Below are 23,129 nucleotides of genomic sequence, written 5' to 3'. Positions count from 1 at the left end.
CCAAGCACAGGTGTGCTGCAGCAATCCAGTGCAGTGCTGCTACGGTGTCTGTCCCCTGTCTGTGCTCCCTCTTGGTTTTAGATCAGGCTGTAGACTTTTGTAGGGGCAGGGACTGCCTTTTTCTTATGCATTAGTACAATACCAAACATGGTCGGTCCGTGTCTGAGCTCTTAGATACGACAATAAATCTTTGAAAGGATATATATGTTATCTTAATAGTATCATCATGGGTGTGATGTCATTGTTATGGTTGGAGAACTAAGACATAGATGGTCTACAGACAAAATTACTGAGTATCCCCTAATTGTGGGTGTGCTTATCCAAGCCACCTAAGAGCTGACATTTCATATCAGTACTTTATATGTTCAAAGCACAGTTCCAGCTGGCTTGAATTGCAGCTGTTGTGAACGCACTCCCTGCTATGAACAGAGCCTCAACTGAGGCTGCATAGCTTAAGCATTGTAGAAAATGAGGCATATCCATCAAGTGGCCACCTGTGGAAAGCTTTCAGTGGCATACATGCTGCCGCACTGGGATTCTTTGGCAGAATGTGGGGAGAGAATTCGTTTTGCTGGGCTGATGTTCAGTTCCTGCACTGCTTTGCTCACAGTCTCCCTTCGCGCTGTACCTGCTGTCAGGTGCATGAGCAGCGAGCTCCAGGCACAAAGCAAGTCCACCCCGTGACAAAGACATCCACGGGAACAAGCAGCCTTGGCTCAGGCAGTGGAGAGCTGCAGCACGAGGTGTGAGAGCAGTGCCAGGGGGTGTTTCTCAGACACCAAGGGATCTGGTACAACGTGGTTCATTACCCAGAATGCGTTTCTTCCATGCTCACACGTAGGCCCTTCAGTCTTGTTGCTCTGCATAGCTCCCAGTGCCCCGCTCCCAGGGTGGTGGAGGGCCCTCAGCCCAGCGCTGGTGTTGAGGAGCAGCGATGATTCAGATGCGAAGTGGGAAGCTCTCCCAAAACATCAGTTACGTTAAATTTAGAAGGCTGCTTCTAAACTAATTTTTGTCTGTGTGGTGTTTCCTTTCTGTGAGGATTACTTTGAGAACTTGTGGAGAGAGCAGCCGGTATTTCTTCCTGCACAACTGTTCCCTGTGGCTGCATTCTTAGTCCTTCACACTCACCGCCAGTCGGCAGGGCCGCTGCCGGCAGCACGGCGCAGTTCTGTCACTGCCTTCCTGCGGCTGGGATCGGCCCTTCTCACTGATGGGTAACTTCCACTGCAACGAAACCGGGAGATGCCGTGAGGCCATGCAGCCTCTCTCTGCCAATATTTTACTGTGATAAAAGACAAGAATTGTTCTAAGCAAGGAGTGCTCAGTTTTGTTGTTTTGTGACCTTGTGGTGGCCAGTTCTGTACTCTGTGTGCTGTGTGCTTTCATCTATCTTGTCCCTCTTTTTTATCTCTGTTGTCTATTGAGATGGTCCAGAATGTGGGGCCTGGACTGCCTTCAGCACATGCACAGTGCCTGCTGCAAAGCAATCCTGCTTACGGGGCGCCAGCATTCACCGACACCTTTAGCTGAGAAGGCCAAGTAAGCGACTGAAAGAAGCTGAACTCAACAATCATCACTGAGCACATGTCAAGTGCACATATCACAATGCAGAAAACGTGCGCCGGTTTGTATGAAATCAGTTGGATTGTCTTCCCACAGTCTCTGATAAATCTCCGTATGAAATCACTGCTATCTTTGCATACCACTCAACGTGTTCACACAAGGTTTTGAGAGCAGCCTTTCAACAAGGAGCTGCTATTTTCCTGCGCTCTCAGTCCGTAACACAAGCGCTTACCTCCTTTTACAAATGTTTGTTTGCCCACTGAATGGCGTCGTTTGAGCCAATCAAACCAAAGTCAGCTTCCATTATGAACACTGTCTGGCAGTGTTCTACCTGGGATCTCAGAGCTGTGAGTTCAGTTTCTGGGCCTGAGTGAGCATGCGCGGCTGCATCTGGCTCCTGCTGGTTAATGCACGTGGCTGTTCCAGGATGGTGATTCAGAGACAGGGACCTGGACAGAAGCTGCTCCCCGAGCTGTTCCCCAGGAGGCTGGCAGTGTCGGCAGCAGCGCTGCTGCTCTGGGCATCCACTGCCTTTGGGCATGCGTTCTCAGCAACTGAACACACGAGAGAATCGAGGCCTGCCTGCTCCTTGCCCCTGTCCTTTGGGAGGCTCTGCTGCCCATTAAAGTCCATGTGAACTTTTTCTGTCCCTTCGCAGGCTTCTGGAATGAAGCCCTCTCCAGCGTCAGGATCTGAGCTGCGGGATCAGGCTCTTACCTTGAGGATCTGTGCACTGAGTGCCTCCTGTCTTGTCTGTGTAGCTGCTGAACTCATCGATAGACACTTTGCTCGTTACATTTATCCTCCCAAGCTGAGGGATCACGCACCACTGGCATTGAAAAGGCTGAATGATTTGCCCCGGTTCATGCTTTTGAATAAAATTGACAGCTATGAGATGGAAATGTTCAGCTCTTTTTTTTTTAATTTGCTGCAGGAAAGATTTATCGGACAGAGGTGACGTCTTTGACCCAGTTTTGTCCTGCCGGGGTCTCTCTGAACGCCTCCACGAGCTGCAGAGGGAGAGGAGTTGTCCCAGGCACCAGCACATTCAGGTATCTCTTTCTTTCCCCGCCACAGCCGCCGTGCCCTCCTGGCTGTGGGATGCTCGCCGGCTCCATGCTGCCAGCCAGGCCTGGGGTGGCCAGGCACCCCGAGGTGCTGCATCCACCCGCAGAGCCAGCAGGGACAGGGGGGCCCTGGGGAGCCGGGGGCCGGCCGGGGGCTGCGCGCCTCCTCGCAGGGTGCCGGCGGCCCGCGGGCCTGGGGGCAGGGCGGCTGTCTATTTTTAGTGAGGGTTTTATAGAGTGGATCCCTGCGGTCTGGCTCCACACTGAAATATTGTCCTAGTCTCAATGACATAAACACAGGGCCAGCCTGTGATCCTGGCGCCAGCTTCAGCTTAGGGAATGTGAATGAAAGTACCAGTGGGGTCCAGGCAAGAAGGAGAAGAAAAAAAATCCCGACTGTAATTACAAATAAATCCCAAACCCTTTCGCTCTCATGGCTCACTTAGTACAGCAAATAGCCTCTGATTCTCTACAAATAAGACCCAGCTTAGTTACTGACAGATCTACCAAGAGGCAGTTAATGGAATAATGACTAAGGGAAGCTTAGGGTAATTTACAAACGGCTCCTGGTGTCGGAGGCGATCGCCCCCACCTCGCCCCCGCCCTGCTCCCGCAGCCCTAAGCCGCTGGGCAAGGCTGAAACCTCGGCACACAAGGGCCCACCGGGCTGCGGGAGGGCTGTGTATTTATTTGCTTATTTAAGAGATCTAACATGGGAGGATGACAGGCAAACTCCAGTATCAGGAGCTGAATTGCGTTCCAGGACTGAGGGGAGGGTCTGCCAAGCAAGGTTATTCTTACCTTCTGTTCTGATGAGAAAAGTGAGGAAGTCTTAAGTGTTGTAGGAAGCCAGCTCTGCCATGAGACTCTACCAAAGCAGCAGTGTGGCTTGTTCTGTCACAAAGGTAGGTCTCTTCAAATCACTTGTGCAAATCGATACCTAGTATTTGAGGTTAAGTGCTTGGTGTACTTAGAAAAGTTGACATTCACATTCAGAGTATGGAGAACTCTTGTGAAACTCCTACTGTGGTCAAGGCAATTCTGGTTTTTGTTTGGTTTTGATCTTTTTGTAAATAAAAACACAATAGTACTCCAAAAACTCATTATTTTATCAAGAATGGGAATAACAGGAAGGCTGTTCCTGCACGGGAAGCAGTTGCACACAAATGTACACACACACATGCAGATGTGTGGAGAGAACGAATCCAAGTAATGGTTAAAGGATACTCCTTTGTGTCTGGCATCTTACTGATGTGTTTATTATGAAAACAAGTACTTTAAAAGTTGATGTGACTTCAGAAGGCATGCTAAACAGCAAGGCATTCCACTCAGTGCCATTATTTCAGTCTTGCTTGAAAGAAAATGATCTTAAGACCAAAGTACATGTGTGAAAATCTAGCTGATTGTCAGTCCTGGGATGGGTGCTTTCTTCCTGCGGTCCCATCTTAGACTGTACAAGTGTCTGTGCTACAAGGAGGAAAGTTAGTAGTCACTTGTGAATGTTTTTTGAATGAAAAAAAGCCAAGCTCCTAACTCATGTTTTCTGAAGGAAGTTGACCGTGTGTAAGAGATGCTTTGCTCTGAGCTGAGCACACGAGTGATTTGTGACCCCGCTTTCTTTGCTGCAGAGGTGTTTGTCTCATGTTCCTACTGCAGCCTGTGTCAACTCTCCTTTAGAGATGGTGGTGCTGTGGGATGTTGCACTATGCCCAAAAATGGCTCTAAAAGTTTTAACTCTATCCTGTAATTGATGTGTTGTGTAAACTGCAATAAGGGAAGGATATTAAATAGGATGGTGGGGGACACATATTTAATGAGGACGAGTAAACACACCCAAGATGTAACTGTAGATATAAGAAAAATAAAAGCAGCTGGGGGGCTTCTGAGACATTGTTTGTCTTGAAAGTGATGAGAAGAGGCACCATCAAAAGACTTGTTTTACTACAGTCATGCTTCATTATGGGGAAGGAGAGCGTGGGGAAGGGGAGGGGTGGGGGTTCCCTACGTGACCAGGTTGCCAGAAGAGAGAACCTAACTCGTTTGCATGGCCTAATTAATCCCTGAACCCAGTCAAAGCCTGAGTCAGAGGGACAGAGCAAATGTCAGATCTGTGTCTGGGAAGCCTAGATTCATTACTTGACTCGCCTGGGTCCCTTTGCCCTCACAAGCAAAGACTTGAAACTCCCAAGCCAAATGAACATGTCCCAGAGGTTCATACTGAACATCGGCAGGTTTGGAATACGTCTCTTTTGTGTCTGCTTCTGATTCTGAATTAATCAGATAACCCCATGCGTATGTCTGGCGCATCACTTGGGAGAGAAAATGCAAAGCTTTCTATTTGCCACTGAAGGTACAAGGTTCTTTGCAACTGACTGTTCAGCACGGAGCTTTTCACAGCCAACCCTGTCACCGTGAATTTGTATTTCATGACATTTTGTGGCGGCTGCAAAGATAATGTTATGCACACGACTCTGGCTGATCATGCTGATCTTCTTTTTGAAGAGATCAGATTCCCTAAAGGGAAAAAGCGCAAGAAGCAGGAAAGAAGCAGTAAGTACAAATGCTGAGGAAAGACACACAGTTTATTCTTTTTCAAGTTACTAAATCTCCTTCATCCTTGCGGATCTTCCGACCAGAGCAGATTTAAGGAATGGCTAATAATGCAGTGATTCCCAGCTGGTGGGACCTTCCCCTGTTGCCTTTACTCTGGAGGCAGGGCTGTAGTCAGAAGTTGTTTTGTGTTGGGCTGCAGTGTGCTCTGTGATTACTCTGTAGCCAAAATATTTCTTGTGGTCACAAATGCAGCCATCTAGATTTGGTCGGGGGCCGCCTCCCCAGGTATCTCGGTGATGCTGCTCCCCTGACCAGGCCCTGCCTTTGGTTTTCTTCCACAAACCCGTGAGTCTTTTGGAACATTTTGCCCCAGCGTTTGAGGCAGCATTTACTGAGTGCAAGGGACGGGGGGCTCAGGGCATCGCTGACTGAAGTACTTTAAAATTAAGTTTAATCTTCCTTCATTCATAACCAAGAGGCTAAATATGATGTAATCGGATTTATTTTTTCCTCTTCACCCCCACTGGAGCCAGGAAAATGAAGTAGTTGAGAGAAAAGGGGTTGTCATTTTCAGTCAAGTAGCCATTCATCACGGAGCATTAGACAATTAGCAATAAAACATTTCGAGGGCTCCACTGGTGCTAAAAGGGTGAGAGGGTCCTTCTAAATATCAGAGGTGGGAAATGTTATGTATCGGGGTTACTCGGTAGCTGGCATCCATGAATCACTCACGCACGCGGGACGCGATCGGGGGCTGCTGTGTTCATCGCGTCGTTCAATCTCTGCCCCGCCGCTGTCTGTGGTGTTCTATGAAGAAGGGAATAGCAAAAACTTGGTTTATCTCAGTAGATGTTTATCTTAATAAGCTGGCTGGCAAAAAAAAAAAAAAAAGGCTAAATACATTCCTACTTGTCATGTGTGTATATATGTAATATATGCTGCTACAGGGAGTTTGTTTGGATAAACAGTGTTGCCTGTGTGGAAAATCAAATCCCCTTCAGGAGCCGTTGCTTGTAAATATAAGTGTCATTTTTTAACATAAAAAATGCCTTGGTTTCTGTTTCATCTTTGCCAATTCTCCCACTGGCCTCTCTCCGTAATGAATTGGTCTGCAAACTGCGAGGCACTCCGCCTGCTCTGCTCTCTTTTCTTGACTGCCGAGATGTTAATATTTGGCACAGAAAGCAGGATGGCTAGGTGGGGGGGGAGGGGGGTATTAGAAAAGCTCTGGCTTTCCTCTGTCGCAGACCTTTTGCAGCGATGAATAAATAAGTAAATAACATGTTTAATTCCTCCAAGCGGGGTTGCAGCCAAGAAAACTGTTCTGAGAGGTTCAGATTTATGGCACAAAACACTGCTGAGAGAAAAAGCAAGAGACAGAGACAGTGGAGTTCCACCTCCCGTGATATATAGAGCCAAGGGGAGGTATAAATACCCGCCACTTCCCGGACCCTCTTTTAAAAAAAAAGACAAACACCCAGGATCCTGTCTCTGGCTGGCTTGCAGCAAGGCGCCCTCATAAAAGCTAAGATAAACAGTTTATCAGCAGATGAATGCACAAGCCCTGTTCTAAAGACAAGAGTCTATACCTTAGGAAAAATGCAGGAGCGAGAGGAGAGCGGGCTGAGAGTCAGGGAGGTGTCGTGTTTGAAGAGTAAGAACGACGTGAAAGGCGAAAAATAGAGCAGTTCTTTAAGGACCTTGCAAGACTTTCTTCTCTTCTTTGGCAGCCTTTGCTCTCTTTTTTTAAGGATACGTTTGGCAAGTGTCAAGTCTGGTCTTTCCATATAGCTGTACTTATTGAAGACTAAAAACTTACATTTTTATTGGGAGGGGGGTCTTTTTTCTTTTTTCTTCTTTTTATTGCTTTAACACATCGGTCATCCTAGGATTTACTCCACCATAAAACATTCATCCCAGAGCTTAGTTTCAAAATGCATTATTTATATATCATTTATCACTGCAGATGCAGCTTCTTGGCCAAATGCATCCATCCCTGTTTCCATTCTCTTGGGATTTCAAGGCAGAACTTTGCTCTCTCAAAAAACTGTTTACCTTCCAAAGTATGTGATTCATTACTGTTTTCTTTCAGCTGATCACCTACTAACATTGTGTAGTCCATTAAAACGCTCTTCATTCTGTGTTTGAATTTGGGAAGGGAAATGGATGAGGTACCATGAGATGAGGTACCATGAGATGCAGCATTGTTTCCAGGGTCTGGCTGGAGCTCCCCGACCCTTGCCAGGCTAAAGGACGTTGTTTGAAAGCTGTAGAACAGAACGCCCACCTGTGGTGCCTAGCCCTGGCTGAGCTCACACGTGGCCTATGAGAGCTAGGTGGTCAGCTGGGAAGCTTGCCATGGGGCATATAAGAACTATGTAAAATGTCTGTGCATCTCCTTTAGAAGCCTTTTAGGGATTCACAGTCTGGAAAAAAAAAAAAAAAAAGTTGAAAATTAATTCTTGAGTTTCTTACAAAATGTATAGGAGTGTGATCAAGGAACGGGGAGTCGGTCCAGGAGTTCACTAGGAGATAAGCCTAAACCTGAAGTGATTTTGGTTCACTTTTCTGCTCTGTCACTCGCAGATTTCCTCTGTAATTTTAGCCAGATATTGGACTCTTTCCTCTGCATTGATACAGGTTTACTCCAGTCGTGCTCTCCAGCATCAGTGTGAAAGAGGCAAGGACCAGCATTCCTGCTCTATAGATAAGGAAAGCACAGAGCTCTGAAATGTATTGCCCAAAGCCTGGCGGGCAGAGGACTCCTCTGGTTGTGTTGTCGGTTTTGCTTCATTTAACATGCAGTCACTGTCTGATCTGCAGGCAGGTTGAGAAGTGAGAAGGCAATGAGTTTGTGATCAACATTAAAATAATCTTTAAGGGAAACAAGAACAGTTGTGAGAAAGCCTCCTCTGCTGAGGAAGACACAGCTTTTCTGAGCACACCTGGCACGGTTTCTCCTGTCCCAGCTTTGGGTGGTGTATTCCTTTCTGTGACATTCACTCTGCTTTAGAGAGGTGCAGACCCGCTCAGAGCCCGCAGCGGCTCAGCCCTGGCACTGCGTTCAGCACGGAGGCCCTGAGCCCCGGGGTGGCTCAGCAGGCATGGACAGTTTCCCTGAGCAGATTTAATGGGAAGCAAATCTCTCTGGAATCCTCTCTGTGAATCCTTGCTGTTGTGGGCTGCGATCAGAGCTTTAACATAATGTGTTCTCAGAGCTGTGCCTCCAGAGCCCCAGCAGGGCAGCTGCATGCCTCCTCCCCTCATCAGCACCGTGACCCTGCAGGAGCAGCATCTCCAGCTCGCCCGCATTGGCTTCCTGTGTGCCTTGAAAGTTGTATTTGCTTTGTCTACTGAAAAAACACATTTTTACTACTGTCAGCACTCCAGAACCAATAAAGCTGAGGCAAAGTGAGTTGTTTCCTCCTCTGCTCCATGCACCATTGCCAGTAGAGTGACCAGCGCAAGCCTTGCCGAGCTGCTGGCCTCTGTCCCTATCCCAGGCAGGGCTGGCATCATGCACTGACTCTGGATCAGGCCCTTTACCTCTGGGTTTCATTTATTGCTGTTTTCAGCAAACCCCAAACTAAACCAATTTGATGGGGATCCAAATCTCTTTTCCCTCTGACCCAGAGGCTTCTGGCAGAGCTGTTACTGGCAGCTCTCCCCGTCCTGCTATCAGCCATTCCACCGAGAAATTCTTGGGCCACGAGTGACTTCTGTCACTTCTGCTTTCCTCGAGCTTGTGCGGCCTCGCCAGGAGCACCGTGCTCCCCACACCGACACCTGCCCTGGCGCAGTCACGGCCCGGCGCAGTCCGCCCGCAATTCCTGCAGCCCCCCAGCTGCAGCGCGGTGCAGGAGGGTCGGGGCTCCGTGGTTTTGAATGTAGGACCTGAAGCGCACAGCTGGCATGGAGCAGGCAGGACACAGGCTTCATAGGCTTTATTTTTAGACTCTGAAACTGGTAGTTAAAAAAATTGTTTTCAAGTACCAACTGAGTAAAACTGAATGTGTTATTAAAGCAGAAATACAAGACGTCAGGAAGTAACTTCAGAATTTTTGCTTTCTCTTCAAAGCAGTTATTTTAACCTGTTGTTGTTTTTGTGCCTTTGTGTTTAAACAAGGTGGCTTGAAAGTGAATTCAGAAATATTTGCAGTGACTTACGGGTTGCTTTCCCCGTCTGCTCCTTGGCAGTGCCGCCGCACACAATGAGGAGGAACTGGCCCACACCAGTGGCCACTTTCCCAGTAATTTCATTGGGAAAAGATCTGATCTAGCCTAATATTTGACTGCTTTCATAAAACTCCTTTACGAAGAAGTATGGCAACAAAGACTCCCTGAAAAGAAGGAGAAGGGAGGACGGGATCCAAGGACAAGCGGTTTCTCTCTTCCTCATCCACTTAACACCACACATTTCCAACTTGTAGAACTCCCAGCCTGAATGAAATCCCTCCTGAAAGAGTTCCAGTCCCACGGCGAAATGAGGCTGACTGCAGGTGGGAAGACAGTGAGGAAAGAGGCAGGCAGGCCCCTCACCAGGACCGTCAGCCACCCACAGCCCTCTGCCCCCGGGAGCCGGTCCCACCAGTCCTCCCTGCAGCCACTGCACCAATACTGCATCGTGGGATGACACGGCAGTGGAACAGCTGAGAAATGTCAGCAGTTTCCCATCTTTGTTCCTTGGCAAAATGTGCTGGCGCTGCTGGGAGGTGGCTCAGCTGCTGAGCTCTCAGCGTGGGTTCAGGCTCCTGCGTGTCAGGGAACTCGTGGTTCAGGGTTGCCTTGTAGGGTGGCCAAAAAGAAGGAGTGAAGGCTGTGCAGGTTCTAGGTGAAGGCAGAGACCTAAACCACGTTGCAGCAGCAAGTGTCACTGTCAGGCTCCTTTTCTGGTGCGTGGCTTGGATCAGTTTTCCACCTTTTTCACGTCATTGTGTTGAGTTTAGCCTAGGGAGTGAAAATAGATGGTAAAATACAGTTACTTTTCAGAAAAGCAGCTCAACCTGGGTAAAACAATCAACATATTACACTCGTTAAGATCCTAAATGTGAAGAGTAGCATTTAAACAAATGTATAAGTAATTTTGGAGAAGCGCCTGAACTTCAGTCCCATTCAGCTTAGGCTCCTGGTGCCCACACAGCCTGCGGGATTCCAGCACTTGAGGAAATTTTACTCACGTCCTCACAGCGCTCACTGACCCTGCCTGCACGCTGACCGTGCCTCGCGATGCTTTTTGTGACACAGCACTTCTGCAGTAGAAGCGGCGTTTAGTATCGGTGCGTAAAACTGCTCCACGTGCGCGACGTCGAGGCAGGGTTTCCGTCTCCGCTGTACGGCTTTACCGTGGCACCGCGGCGGTGTTTCCGACGGAGCAGCCCCGGAGCGCGGTCGGGGGCCGCGGGGTGCGCGCTCCGGGCAGCGCTGCAGGCCGGGATGTCCGCGGGGCAGCCCCGGCTCAGCGCGGCCCGGCTCGGCCCGGCGCGGCGCCGCCAGCAGAGGGCCCGCTCGGCCCGGCCGGGCGCCGGGGCCGCGGTGTCTGCTCTGCCGCGTCCCCGCGGGCGGGCGGGCGGCCAGCCGGGCGCGTAGTGGGAATTACATCACGGGCCCATGTGCGGAGCCGGGCAAACCTTCCCCCCGCGGCCAGGTAGCGCTGCGCGGCACCGGGGGGCGCGGGGAGCGCACGCAGCGGCGCGGATAGCGCGGGGCGGCCGCGGGCAGCCCGGAGCTGCGCTCCGCTCCCGGGTCGCGCTCCGCCGCCCCTCGCCGCGCCCATGGGGTGAGCGCCGCGCTGCCGGCCCCGAGCCGCCGCTGCCGGCGGGAGGAGCGGAGCGGAGAGGAGCAGAGCGCTGCGCTGCGCTGCCCCGCGCCGAGCATCTCCCGGGGAGCGGCGGGAGGCGGGAGGAGGCGGCGGGCTGCAACCTTCCCCAGCAGAGGGTGTGTGCGGGGTGGCAAGGGGGAAGCCGCGCTCTCCCGGACTTTTGTGGGAGTGGGGGTTGCGTTGTGTGTGTGGTTTTTTTTAAGGGGGGTGGGGTGGGTTAGAAGAGAGTCTGTGGTTTCCATGGAGATGAAGCTGAAAGTGCAGGAAATTTAAAGGCTTTGGGTCCTTGCAAAGCAGACAAACTGGTGCCAACGTGCGCGGCTGCTGTTGCTGCTGAGGAGGCGGCTTTGCAAACGGCGGAGAGGAGCGGGGAGGAAGAGCCGGCAGCGACTTCTCGCACACGCACGGGCGGACGGCGAGGAGCGGCAGCGGCGAGCGCGGCTCGCAACAAAAAGAGGCATCTGTCTCCTCGTCGCGGGGAGCGCGAAAAGAAGCGGCGGCTGCGGCAGAATTTTGGAGCGGCTCCACCGGGAGAGCTTTTCTCGAGCAGCTCGCGAGGAGCGCGTCCGCGGGGCCGGCTGTGCCCGCGGCCGGGGGCTGCGTGCGGCGGTGCGGGAGCGGAGCGGAGCCCCGCACGGACAGGCGGTCCGGGATATCCCCGTCCAAGTTTTCTGATGCATTTGCTCGCACCTTCTTCCCCCGCTGCTCGGTGAACCCAGCCCCCCCCCCCCCCCCCCAGCGGTCTCCCAAGGATGGATCATTCCCAGTGCCTTGTGACTATATACGCCGCGGCGGTGCTGCTGGGGCTCCGGCTGCAGCAGGGCTCCTGCCAGCACTACCTGCACATCCGCCCGGCTCCCAGCGACAACCTGCCCCTGGTGGATCTAATCGAGCACCCGGACCCTATCTTTGACCCGAAGGAGAAGGATCTTAACGAGACCTTGCTAAGGAGCCTCATGGGAGGACACTTCGACCCTAACTTTATGGCTATTTCCCTGCCCGAGGACCGGCTCGGGGTAGACGATCTGGCCGAGCTGGACTTGCTGCTGCGGCAGAGACCCTCGGGAGCGATGCCCGGCGAAATCAAGGGGCTGGAGTTCTACGACGGGCTGCAGCCGGGCAAGAAGCACAGGCTGAGCAAGAAGCTGCGCAGGAAGCTGCAGATGTGGCTCTGGTCCCAGACCTTCTGCCCCGTCCTATACACGTGGAACGATCTCGGTAGCCGCTTTTGGCCCCGGTACGTCAAAGTGGGCAGCTGCTACAGTAAAAGGTCTTGCTCGGTCCCGGAAGGCATGGTCTGCAAACCTGCCAAGTCCGTGCATTTAACGATCCTGAGGTGGCGGTGCCAGCGGCGGGGCGGGCAGCGGTGCACGTGGATCCCCATCCAGTACCCCATCATCGCCGAGTGCAAGTGCTCCTGCTAGGGCTGCGCGCCCGCCGGGCTCCGTGGACCTTTGCTGCAACAAAAATAAGAGACACTGCTTTCTGGTTAACGTTGTAATGCACTGTAACGTGTAGGAGAATGTATATTGTGTGTATATATGGCACCGTTTTAATATACTATTAAAAGGTCAGTATTATACGTGAAATAATCAGCGTCTACTGTATTTTTAAGACTATTACCCTGATCGTTGCTAATGTATCTTTTTTTTTTTTTTGTATTTATATTCCAGAGAGAAGTTGCTTCGCTTTGGCGAAGTCGGTTTGTTGTTGTTGTTGTTTTTTTTAATAAAAGGATGAAAAAATACAGACCAAACTTTTTGATAAGAAAACGTTTTAAAGCTATTTTCCATTATTCGGAAAGCGTGTTGGTGGTTTGTTTTTTTTTTCTTCTTCTTATGGACTTTAGGTTATAAAGAAAATCGCCTAGAGCACAATGTTATTGTAAATAGAGAGAACACTTTGAATGACTTAATTCTATGTAAATGAAGAGTATCCGCTATTTATTCTTTATATCCCTGTAGTAAAAGCGCAGTGCAGAATTAAAGTCAACCACTAAAACACGAGAGCCGTGCGGGTGCTGTTTGCTGTTCGCTGTGGCCGCCCCGCTGTGCGGGAGCCGCTCCGGGCAGCGCCTGCAGCGCTGGGGCCGTGCGGGGGCTGCGGCCGCACCTCCTGCAGCGCACGCGGGGCGGGCTCCGGGGCAGCCGCTCCGGGCTTTTGGAGCCGCTTGACATTTCATTTACAACGGGACACGTGTCTTTCACACCTACCATTGTGGTGGGACGGTGCTGAAACTTGACCCTCGGGCTTTGGGGGTTTGCAGCGCAGACGCGTTATTAGCCCGATCCTGTGACAGCCTCGCACGCCCTCCCCGACCGGCGACAATCGCCCTCACAGCCCATTAACTCCGGGCACCCGCCGGCCCCCAAGTGATCCGACACCGGCGGCGCCCGGGCTGGGCGCGGACCGGCTCGTCCCGCCGGGCCCGGGCGGGGCAGCCGCGGCCCCCCGGTGCGGTGCGGTGCGGTGCGGTGCGGCAGCGGTGTAGCACGGCACGGCGCTGCCCGGCTCCCGGAGTGCCGCTGCCCGGCGGTGCCCGTGTCTCGCCGCCCCCCCCGGCCGCCCCCGCGCTGCGCTCCGGGCTCCGCGGACGCGGAAGTGCCCCGCGGCTCCGCCAGGACCCGCCGCCGGCAGCGGAGCGTCGGGCCGCGCCGTGCTGGGGCGGCCGGCGGTTGTATCTCATAGATACCGACTGCAAAAACAAACGCTCCACGTGTTCCTCGGAGGCGCCCTGACAGTGCAGAAAGCCTTTTCCTTATTTATCTTGGAATCAAAAAACTTTTTTTTTTTTTTCTTAACTCTCAGGGAATCTATGCTAATCGTTCTGAAGCCGCGTGTCTCGCTGACAGAGCCCAGCCCTGCTTTCCCCGGCGCTGAGCTCGCCTATCTCCCAATGCATATTCATTCCCTCTCTCACTCTCTCGGTGCGTTTTACCGTCCGTCTCTTTGCTTTTAATTTCAATACTTTAGGAAAAAAAATCAGATCTTGGGACATTTAGGGTATTCATTAACCTAGTGAAGAGGAACAGAGGCATTATTACTCACATAGAAGGCACCCTGCCCCCATGTCTATCTAAGGGTTCATTGTAAAAGGATTAAAAGTTAAAGACCTTCATCTTATGATTCTTTCATTTAATCTTCGTGGCGCCTGAAAGACATGCTGGATGGATGATCACATTTAAAATATTCCTAATGTCGGCTACCTTAGGACTCCAGGCAGGGCAAACAAACGTAATTTATTTCTAGAAGAAAGGGGATATTGAGATGTTTAAGTTTATGAACCACCATTACCATGTATATTTGTTAGGTTCTGACAAATACCCAAATAACATTAAAATCAGCCATTCATCACATATGAATTTATGCAAAACCTTCTATGCCTGGGGCCAATATTTTTTTAGACAGAGTTTCACTTGCAAAAAAAAAAAAAAAAGTTTATTTAAAAAAAAAACCAAAAGCAAGAGTTTTTCATGACTGGTAAACACGAGAATTATGTGAACAGAAACTATTTCATGCTGGGATGGCAGCCAGCGACTCGGGAATGTCAACAAAAGTTCTCCGAAGGTTGAAAATGTCACTGGATTACAATACGAGGTCCTTTGCCCCATTAGCAAACGTTACTAAAGCAATATTCCCACTGCTAGAGAGGGACTCGCCCCCGATTCATCCATCCGTGATCCCGCAGTGGGGCAAACAGAGACGTCGCCTGCAAACCGCCTCGGAGCGTTTGCCTGGAGATGCTGAGCTGCTGCGTGCGTGTGTCTGCGGGAGGCGTGCGCTGAGTGCATCCAGCAGCACCGCTGTCTGCTGCCTCCATCTGATGGGCACCGCAGCCAGTCCGGCACGCGGACGTGCACAGCCTCGCAGCTAACGATGCCCCGGTACTGATAAACATGCGGTCATATTTTGAGTTAAAAAAAATCAAGTTTCGCTCTCCACAAGGCACGTGGTTTTTATTATTGTTTTCCAAAGAACTAACTAAATTTTGTCAGCTGGTGGAGCAAAAAGAAACTAGTCGTTTTCACTGTTGTTTCTGGTCAGGTTCACTTTCTGGTCCTCCTGCCTCGGTGTTGAAATGTTTGGCTTGCAGTGGAAGTGTTTCAAGCCAAACAAATAAAATAGCTTTCTGGTGAATGTTTCTATGCAAATCATTTTAATACTAGATTTTGTAATATGTTTTTAGAACAAAATTGAATTATGGCTCTTTTAAATTGAAATCAATTCATAACACGGCCAATTTTTGTTTGCTCATCTTTGTAGTGGCACCATAAGACCTCACAGAGACCACTGTGGGGAAGAAATAAGAAGGGAAAGGTTGAAGTTGAGCTTTCAGTTACTCTTCAGTTTCTTCTTTTGCAATTCTAGTGCCTTAAAGTGTAACACTGGCAATTTAAATTCATACCCACCTCTGGCACAGAGTGCATCACCTCAGGTGAGTCTCTTAACCAATGCACCACAGCCCCTCGTGGGGAGTGCAGGTCCTCACCTCCCTGTCGGTGCGGTTATATTACACCCAGCGCCGTCTGCCTTTGCTCACCACGTGTTTATTCAGAACCTGGTGCACTAAGGCCCAGTGTGCAAGGCAATTCCTCACTGGCCTTGGATTTAGCATCCACGGCATTATCTCTTTGCCAGTGCAGAACAGCATCTTCTGCAGCATTCTCCAGTGCTTTATACATGTGTTTGTCAGAAGTATGCGACGTTTAAAGAAGGCTACGGTGTTGTACGCTAATTCAGAAGTGCCAAGAGTAACACTGTTGATGAAAGGAGGAAAATATAGACCGGAATTAAGTTGTCCAAAAGTTTGTACTAAGCTCATTCCAAATTAGTCCAGAAAGCGTGAAGAAAAAGAGCCAATGGGGAAAACGTGCTACATGTGCCACTGAAGTATGGGGTCCTCGCACTTCTACTTACATGCAAAAATGTATCTGATTTGTTTTACCCTTTTCAAAATACCACCACAAAGATACATTCTTGAGATTGCATGAGTGCATGGCGCATCGCAAAAATAACCGCAGCCAGAAATGAGAGCGGTGGTGTTTGTATAAATACTGGACAAGTTTTTCCTCTTCCATAGTTTTAATAGAGAAATAATCTTAATTTAGTAATGTCAACAGCTGTTAAAAAATTCCTAGCAGTTCACCTTACTTGTGTTGTGTTATTTAAATGTAATCTGCACCATGTTGGTTGGATCTTGGATCCATTAAAAAGAAGGTATTCCAGGTCGGAGATTTGCCAGGAATCTTCATTGGAAGTCGAAATAAATGTGATGACGTCATCACATAATGTAACATCATCGCTTTCAAGGTGAGCCAAACCAGAGGTATGCTGGCAGGGGAACGCTGCCACCTGGTAGAGCCATGCTAGGAATAGATACGATACTCTCATCGCGTGGGGAGGAGAATAGCCGCACTCTTCCTGGAGTGCCCACAAGGATCCTGCAGTCTTTCTGTGCGTGTGACTCCTCCGGGAGTCCTGCTGCACACGAGAGCTGCACAGTCTGTGTCAATGCTCTCTTTTGAGGGAGCAGCTACAGCGAATTTGAAGAGACCCTTTCATTCCCTCTTCCGCGCTCCCAGACCAAGCAAGAAACTCCAATGGTTAAAAGGAAGGGGATGAATACGTTCACTTGAAACAAGTGTTGGAATGGTTCAGAGAGGAGCAGAAATGTTCAGCAATCAACATTAAAGACTCTAAATCCGTAGACGTGTTATTGGAGGATCTGCAGCTTACAGCCATCTTTTGGGAAGGCTGGGTACCAGCGTGTTACTGTTAAGCCTGCTGCAGGAAAAAGCTGCTGTGTATGTGATGTGCTTTTTGAAGAGTGGGAGAGCAAAGAAACTGGAAGAGAAATCTCCACGGGTGCCATTTCGCAGCGAGCTGCAGTGCTGAGCGGCAGGACAGGAGCCGCAGAGGTGGCACCGTTGTCCTGTAGCTCTCGGTGCTTACTTCAGATGGAAAGCAGCTGCGAGCAGACGTTCTGGGGGCTCACTGGCTGTGCCTTCCTCCTTGTTTGGGATGCATTTATGCTGCCAGTAAGCATGGATCTGGACCAGACCGACCCATGTGTGTGTTTCAGCCTGGCCAGGGTGCAGCTCTCCAGGAAAGCCCGGCAGCTGTCCCTGCAAGGGAGCCTGGCAGCGTGCAGATGCACCGATGCAAGAGCCTTCGCTGAGCTAAAGCCAGCGGCACCGACCGAATGCACACAGCTCTCAGCTCTGCACTGAGACAGACATTCCCCAGGACTCACATCTCTCCCTTAGAGAACCCAGGAGTAGGAGCTGCATCAGATAATCAAAACAGAGTTTGAAAATAGGTTTCACACTCCCTCCTTGGTTTTTTTTTTCCCCTCCTGAGAGGGGGAGTGGCAAGACTCCCATCACAAAGAACGTTACTCAGAACCAGAACAGATCTTAAGGCACAACACTAAAAACCTGTATGCAATGCAGAAGGACTGGGTGGCTCGAGGGATTGGTAATGGTATAAAGAGCTTTTCACCACTAGGCTTCTGGCTTCGGTCCAGAGGTAGTAACTGAAAGCCACAGTCATCTGATGCCTGCATCGTGGGCTGTGCAAAATGAGTTGTTGGTCTCTGCATAGATCCTACCAAGCGGGATCCAGATCACAAAGCCACCACCAGAACTGACATGCTTGCTAGGTTTCTCAATCAATAGAGCAAAATGAAACAGGAATGAGGACATTTGATCTGTGTTCATGATTCAGTAGCAATAAGGGCGTATTGTTTGGGGGGTTTTGTTTGTTTGCTTGGGCAGTGTGTTTAACACGGGAGAATGTAAGCAGTATAGCCCCTTGTATGGATACAACGCTAATAGTATGTAGCATTTTCCCTCTGGCACAGTAGTATCTTTATACTTGACCTACACCTGGCGTCCTTTTACCTGGCTTGGATGCAAAACCCAGCGCCAGAGGAAGATGCAGCAAACGCAAGGGCCTGCTCTGCTGTTACATTGATCAGGAATGCCCGCTGCACAGTGTGGTGCAAATTATTTTCTAGGAAATTAATCTTACTCCTAACAGTATGGATGCATTCTGCTGACTGGGTTGGTCTGCTTTAGTCGAGGCAGTGCAGTGTTCCAGGGCTGAGCCTCAAGGCTCCCCTTTCATAGGACCCCAGTCATGCAGCTCTTTGAACGCTCCTTTCACCGAACAAAGGATGGAGCAGGCTGCGATTCGGGATGTGCCTGCCAAGCCGGCGTGCAGTACCTGTTCTGTGCAGTGAAAGAATCCAGCACCTTTTCTCAGCAGTGTATAAACTGATGTTAATTTCGAGTATTAGGAAAAAGTACATAAAACCAACACATATTTATACAAGGGCCGGTGTAAACATCGCTCCTCTGTTTCAAAATGAACTTTCTGGTATTCCAAGCACTTCATAATATTGTCTGTGAGTGAAAAATGCCCTGAAAATAATTTTCCTTCACTCCCACTCCTATTTTGTTTGGACCTTTAGAGATACCACATATCTAGTCAGTTTCAGTTTGCCCTTTGCATGGATTTGTTCCTCCAAGGGTGCTGATTTCTTTCATACAGCAACAGAATACTGGAAAGTATTCCATAAATAGGATTTCAAACATGCATAAATTAGCTGAGGGACTTCACGGAGCAGTGAGGACAACTGAAAGCGCATCTTTCAAAACGGAGTGGATTTCCAAGTTCATCATGTCCTTCTGGAATAAGTGGCTAACATTTTGTTTTGGAGGTAGCACTTGCACAATAAGTGAGGTCGCTGACTTGAACGTTGAAGCTCTCGTAAATAAGCCTTACTGTCTTAGCTATAATCAAACCCTAAATTAAGTGCTACGCTGCAAATGTTTTTTGCGGCCTTAGGAACTCGAAGGTACCTGCCCTCTGGCTGTATCTGCTCACAGGCGCTGTCCCCAGGTGTGGTGTGTCCCTTTTGCTGGACAGCTTGCCGGGCCCAGATCTTACACGGTATGTGGGCACAGTGGAGCATTCCCCAGATTAGCTGAAAAGTCAGCTAGGTTCACCAGGAGCTGTGCGAAGAAGGCAGTGCCGTGAGACCAGCAGGCCAGGGGCAGTCACACTGTGCTTCAACTGTCTGCAGCAGTGCAGGGCACGTTGGTCTGAGCCAACGAAACGCTGAGCGCGCACTCGGGTCGGGCCCCAGCAGTACGTCCAGTGATGGATCTGCACCTGAGCGAGCAAACCCTGTTCGTGTGCTGCACGGGCTGAGCTGAGCACCCACAGCAGAGCGTCCCGGGGGAGCCGAGAGCAGCCTGGGTGTTCAGGGGAGGGCTGTTCTACCTAACCAGGAACAGCTGAGTGTTGTGGTTTGTATAAACTGTTTGCCATGTATGTGTGGCATGTGGCAGTAAATGAAACACTTACTTTAAAACTTATTGAAGTTCTTTCAGCAAAAAAATTAATGTGGGGTCGGCTTTTATGCTTTGTTTCAAATGAAGCAGAGATTTATACACCTTATTATCCTAATTTTTTTCCAGACACTGCCCTGAATATCTTTCATATCTTATGGGAAATTAAATATCAGAGTTTTCTGAGAGATCATTTTTAATTTCCCATCTATGGTACGAACAAAATAAAGGGTAAGTCTAATGAAGTGGCATGTAGTCAAATGTTCAGACTGTAATCATCCACAAAATATTTAAAGCAATCTGAATGAAACTTTTCAGACAGCCAGACTGGGCTCCTCTGACTTCGCAGCTTCTGAGAGATGCCAACAGACTTTAAGGCTAACGTTCTCAGCTCTGGGCACCTGAGATTAGGCATCGTATTCACAAACAGACATCTACAGGGGAAATCCTATGGTTTGAGTTTTGATGCTGAAATTCACATGTCCCAGTAGGAGACAATGACAGTATTCCATGCAGGGAGGAAGAGCAGACGTAGCCCTGCTGCTGCACTTCGTGCCGGATACTGTGAATGTTACAGTTGGATAATAATTTTTTTTTCCCAGCAAGAGCTAACACAGATAGATGCACATTGAAAAGGTGGGATTTAGGTATATAGCTTTCCTAGGAGCTGCAGAAAATCCCACTTTCATATCTGCTCATTCTGGAGTTATGAGAAAAAGGACTTCGAGTTTCTCACAGGCAAGAGAAATCCTGAAGCAAAGTCGTTAGATTCTAAGCCATATCTTCTGGAAGGGTGCATTTACAGGGGAGGAAGGAGGACGGGGGAGGCAGAGTTAAGGCAGCATTCCCCTCTCTTCACTTTTTCCCCTCCTGCTGCCTCCCACCCACGGGGATGTTATCACGTGCCGAGTCCCCTCCCTTCATGCCAGCTCTCCCTCAGCCCCTGCAGAGGCAGTGGATAAATGTATTGACTTCAATACCGCTATTTTATGCCAATCAAAGATCTCAGTCTGCTTATAAAACAAATGAAGTATTCTCAGAAGTCTCGTTTTCTATCTCTTGTCGCCAAAAATCTCTCTGCCTTTAGCACAGTAAACAGCTGTCACTGAAGTTTCTCTTTGTCTGTCAGTGCATCTTTCCTAAAGGTGGTCATAATACTGTGATGAAAATATTTTTTGACCAAATAGCAGAAGTTTTATGAAATTGTGGGCTTTCTTTGGTGAGTTTAAAAGCAAAAGCAAAGCGTGGCTTTTTTTGTTACCCATTTTTGATTCCAAAAAATAGATTCTAAAGCTGTACTGCCCATTTTTGAGGAGCTCAGGAGAAACTTCCAGTGCAGCCTTTGCAGTTTTGCTGGAGTTAACATGGAAGTCTGCAATTAAAAACGCTCCTTTGGTCACCTCACAGTTTAAAGCAGTGGTGTTGAGGGCAGAACATAAAAGTAATTTCACTGCTAATTACAATATCCGGAATAATAATCTCTGCCAGTGTTTTGCAGCAGGGCATTTAGTGTCTGTGCAGAGCGGGCTTCCACTTGATCTGAAGAAAGCTCTTAGCTGGCAGCAGCAGGAGGCCCCTGCTTTCTGCATAGACTTCGCATCGGAGCAGAGTACAAGATAGGTATTTTACAAGTCTGCTAGATATCTTCGGTGCTCAAGTTTGGGACAGCTATTGCTGTAACCTCTAATGACCTGCTGTGCTGCTCACTGGAAACAATAATTTGAACACTGAGGGGAAATTGCAATATTTATAATGTATTAAGCCATGGAACATGTGAAACCTGGTTTCCTGTGGATTTATGTCTTGAAAGTGAATTTCTGGAGCTCATTTGCCAAATCTATCTGGAGCCAAACCTGGACAGCGCTACCCTGACCCTCCCATTTCTGGGGAGCGTTGTCTGGCCTAGGCACTGCAAGCCAGGTGACATCAACTTTGAACAAGCTGAGCTCTGAGAGACATGTCCTGAATCCCGGACTGTCCGTCTGTCCCGCTGGGCGAGGCCCTGTCTTAGTGTCCTGATGTTTAATAACAGCTGAGCTTGTGCTTCAGCTCACCTTAGTGGTGGGAGCTACTCGATCTCTCTTCCCAATATAGCTATTGGGTTTTTTTATTGGTCTGAAATTTAATAATCATAACTGAGAGAGAACACAGACACATAGGCAGCACGGTCCCATCCATCTCATTTCCTTTCAAAACAAACAAACAAAAGAATTGCCATGGCACTGAGGAAGAGATCTGGCCCCTTGAACAGCCCTACTGCAAGCACTGAAGAGACCCATCGCAAATCATCCCCATACTTCCTCCTGCCTCGCGCGCTCTTGAGCATCATTCTTGCTATGGTACTTGCAATTTGCAAATCCAGTATTTATGTCCCATGAATATGCTGCCTTCTAGCCTTTGCCGAGCACTTCTGTAGTCGATTCTGTAACCCTTGTCCCTCTTCTTAGTATTTTGACTTCATTGCATTGTACTGCAAGTGAAATTAGATTGAAGGTCGCTTTGAGAAAATGTCCCTGCTTCTATATCTCTGCTGTAAATTCTCGGAATGCTTCAGGTCCTGTTAAAACTGTAAACGCTTCTGGTCCTCCCTGTGCAAACTGTCTTCCTGACATTCCTCTACTCGTACAGCTGAGAACAATATTTTAGCAGCTTTTCTGGGGCAAAAATGGTGACTCAGTGGCAACATAACATCTTACAGATTCACGTCAGCTGAAGAATGTGACTGCTTTCCAGATAGGAAAATATTAAACAATTAAAAAAAATCCAAATATTTTGTTTTTACGTTTTCAGAATAAGGTTGGTTGTGTTGGTTTTTTTTTTTATAATTTTAAATGGTTTTCCATTTTGAAAGTCCATATTCAATTCTATTACCAAAAAATCCATTCCTTTTTAATGTATTAAAGTAAAAAATCCCATCTCAATCAATATTAAACTCTTTAAGACTGAACAGAGCATTTTGTCTAGCTCTAAGCCAGCATTTATTGCTTTACAGTTCACCAAAAATATTGAAAATATATTATTTTTGGTGATCTCCAAGCATTTATTTAAATTATTCACCAGAGCTGCGAGGAATGGAAAAACTAGATTGCCTGAGAGCTCAAATCAGATGGCAGATCCATAGCTGCTGTAAATCAGCACAGCTTTGCTGGTGCCGGGCAAACTGCTGGGCTTTATGCACGCACCGAGTCCAGCTCTGCAAAGTGTTTGTCCCAGTGGGACTGTGCAGAGGAGCTCCTCAGGTGGATATGGCTTGTAGCTGAGATCCTGGAGAGGAGAGACTTGTAAGCCAGAAATATTATCTGATTCATCTGTGGCATTAACATTTGATGCCTGTGTTTTCAGTACTAAGGATTAGTATAAATCCTGTGTGCATAGCCATGCGTTACATGAATTTACTTTTATATTCCTTCACTAGGCATATTAAAAGTTGCATGACTTCCAAATCTTTCTATGTGCTGTTGATTAGCATTCCACCAGGATCACTAACCTATTAGAGTGCCTGTCACTATTGGTGGAAAAGAGTCTTTTATTTCCTTCTCAAATGATTTTGCTTTTCTTCAATGGTGTCCATAGCAACACATACTGGTAGTGATGAGTCCCTGATTCTGTTGCAGGCTTTCCACAGCAGTGTCTTGCCAGTAACAACAGTTGACCCGACATTGTGAGGCTGCTCAGAGGCACGTAGCCACGCTGGTTCTCCTGATGAATGGGAGGTATCTTTCCCTCCGTGGCAGGTCAGCTCTGGTACGTGACGTGGCTGATTTCTAA

The 23,129-nt window shown here is 48.9% G+C and overlaps 1 protein-coding gene across 8 annotated transcripts in view; it reads left to right on the top strand.

The window, feature by feature from the left end:
- The window catches only part of NOG (noggin), a 91,434-nt gene that overhangs the window by 6,051 nt on the left and 62,254 nt on the right, over nt 1-23,129 (top strand). For 5 of the 8 annotated variants that reach the window (XR_002443821.1, XR_002443818.1, XR_002443816.1 and 2 more), the window contains one exon: nt 2,501-2,618. Coding sequence is in view for 2 of the 8 variants with exons in the window: in XM_021414686.1 (XP_021270361.1) it covers nt 11,757-12,428 (672 nt within the window). In the remaining 6 variants the exon portion in view is untranslated. Of the gene's footprint in view, nt 1-2,500; nt 2,619-7,826; nt 10,579-10,737; nt 10,831-11,301; nt 13,156-23,129 lie in introns of those variants that run through there. The other 3 variants (XR_002443822.1, XM_021414686.1, XM_021414687.1) reach the window with 3 other exon arrangements.

Source organism: Numida meleagris, chromosome 17 (genome assembly GCF_002078875.1).
Source record: "Numida meleagris isolate 19003 breed g44 Domestic line chromosome 17, NumMel1.0, whole genome shotgun sequence".
In the NCBI taxonomy this organism is placed as follows: Eukaryota; Metazoa; Chordata; class Aves; order Galliformes; family Numididae; genus Numida; species Numida meleagris.
Note: the sequence above shows the minus strand (reverse complement) of the source record. Positions and strands in the feature narration are given on the sequence as shown.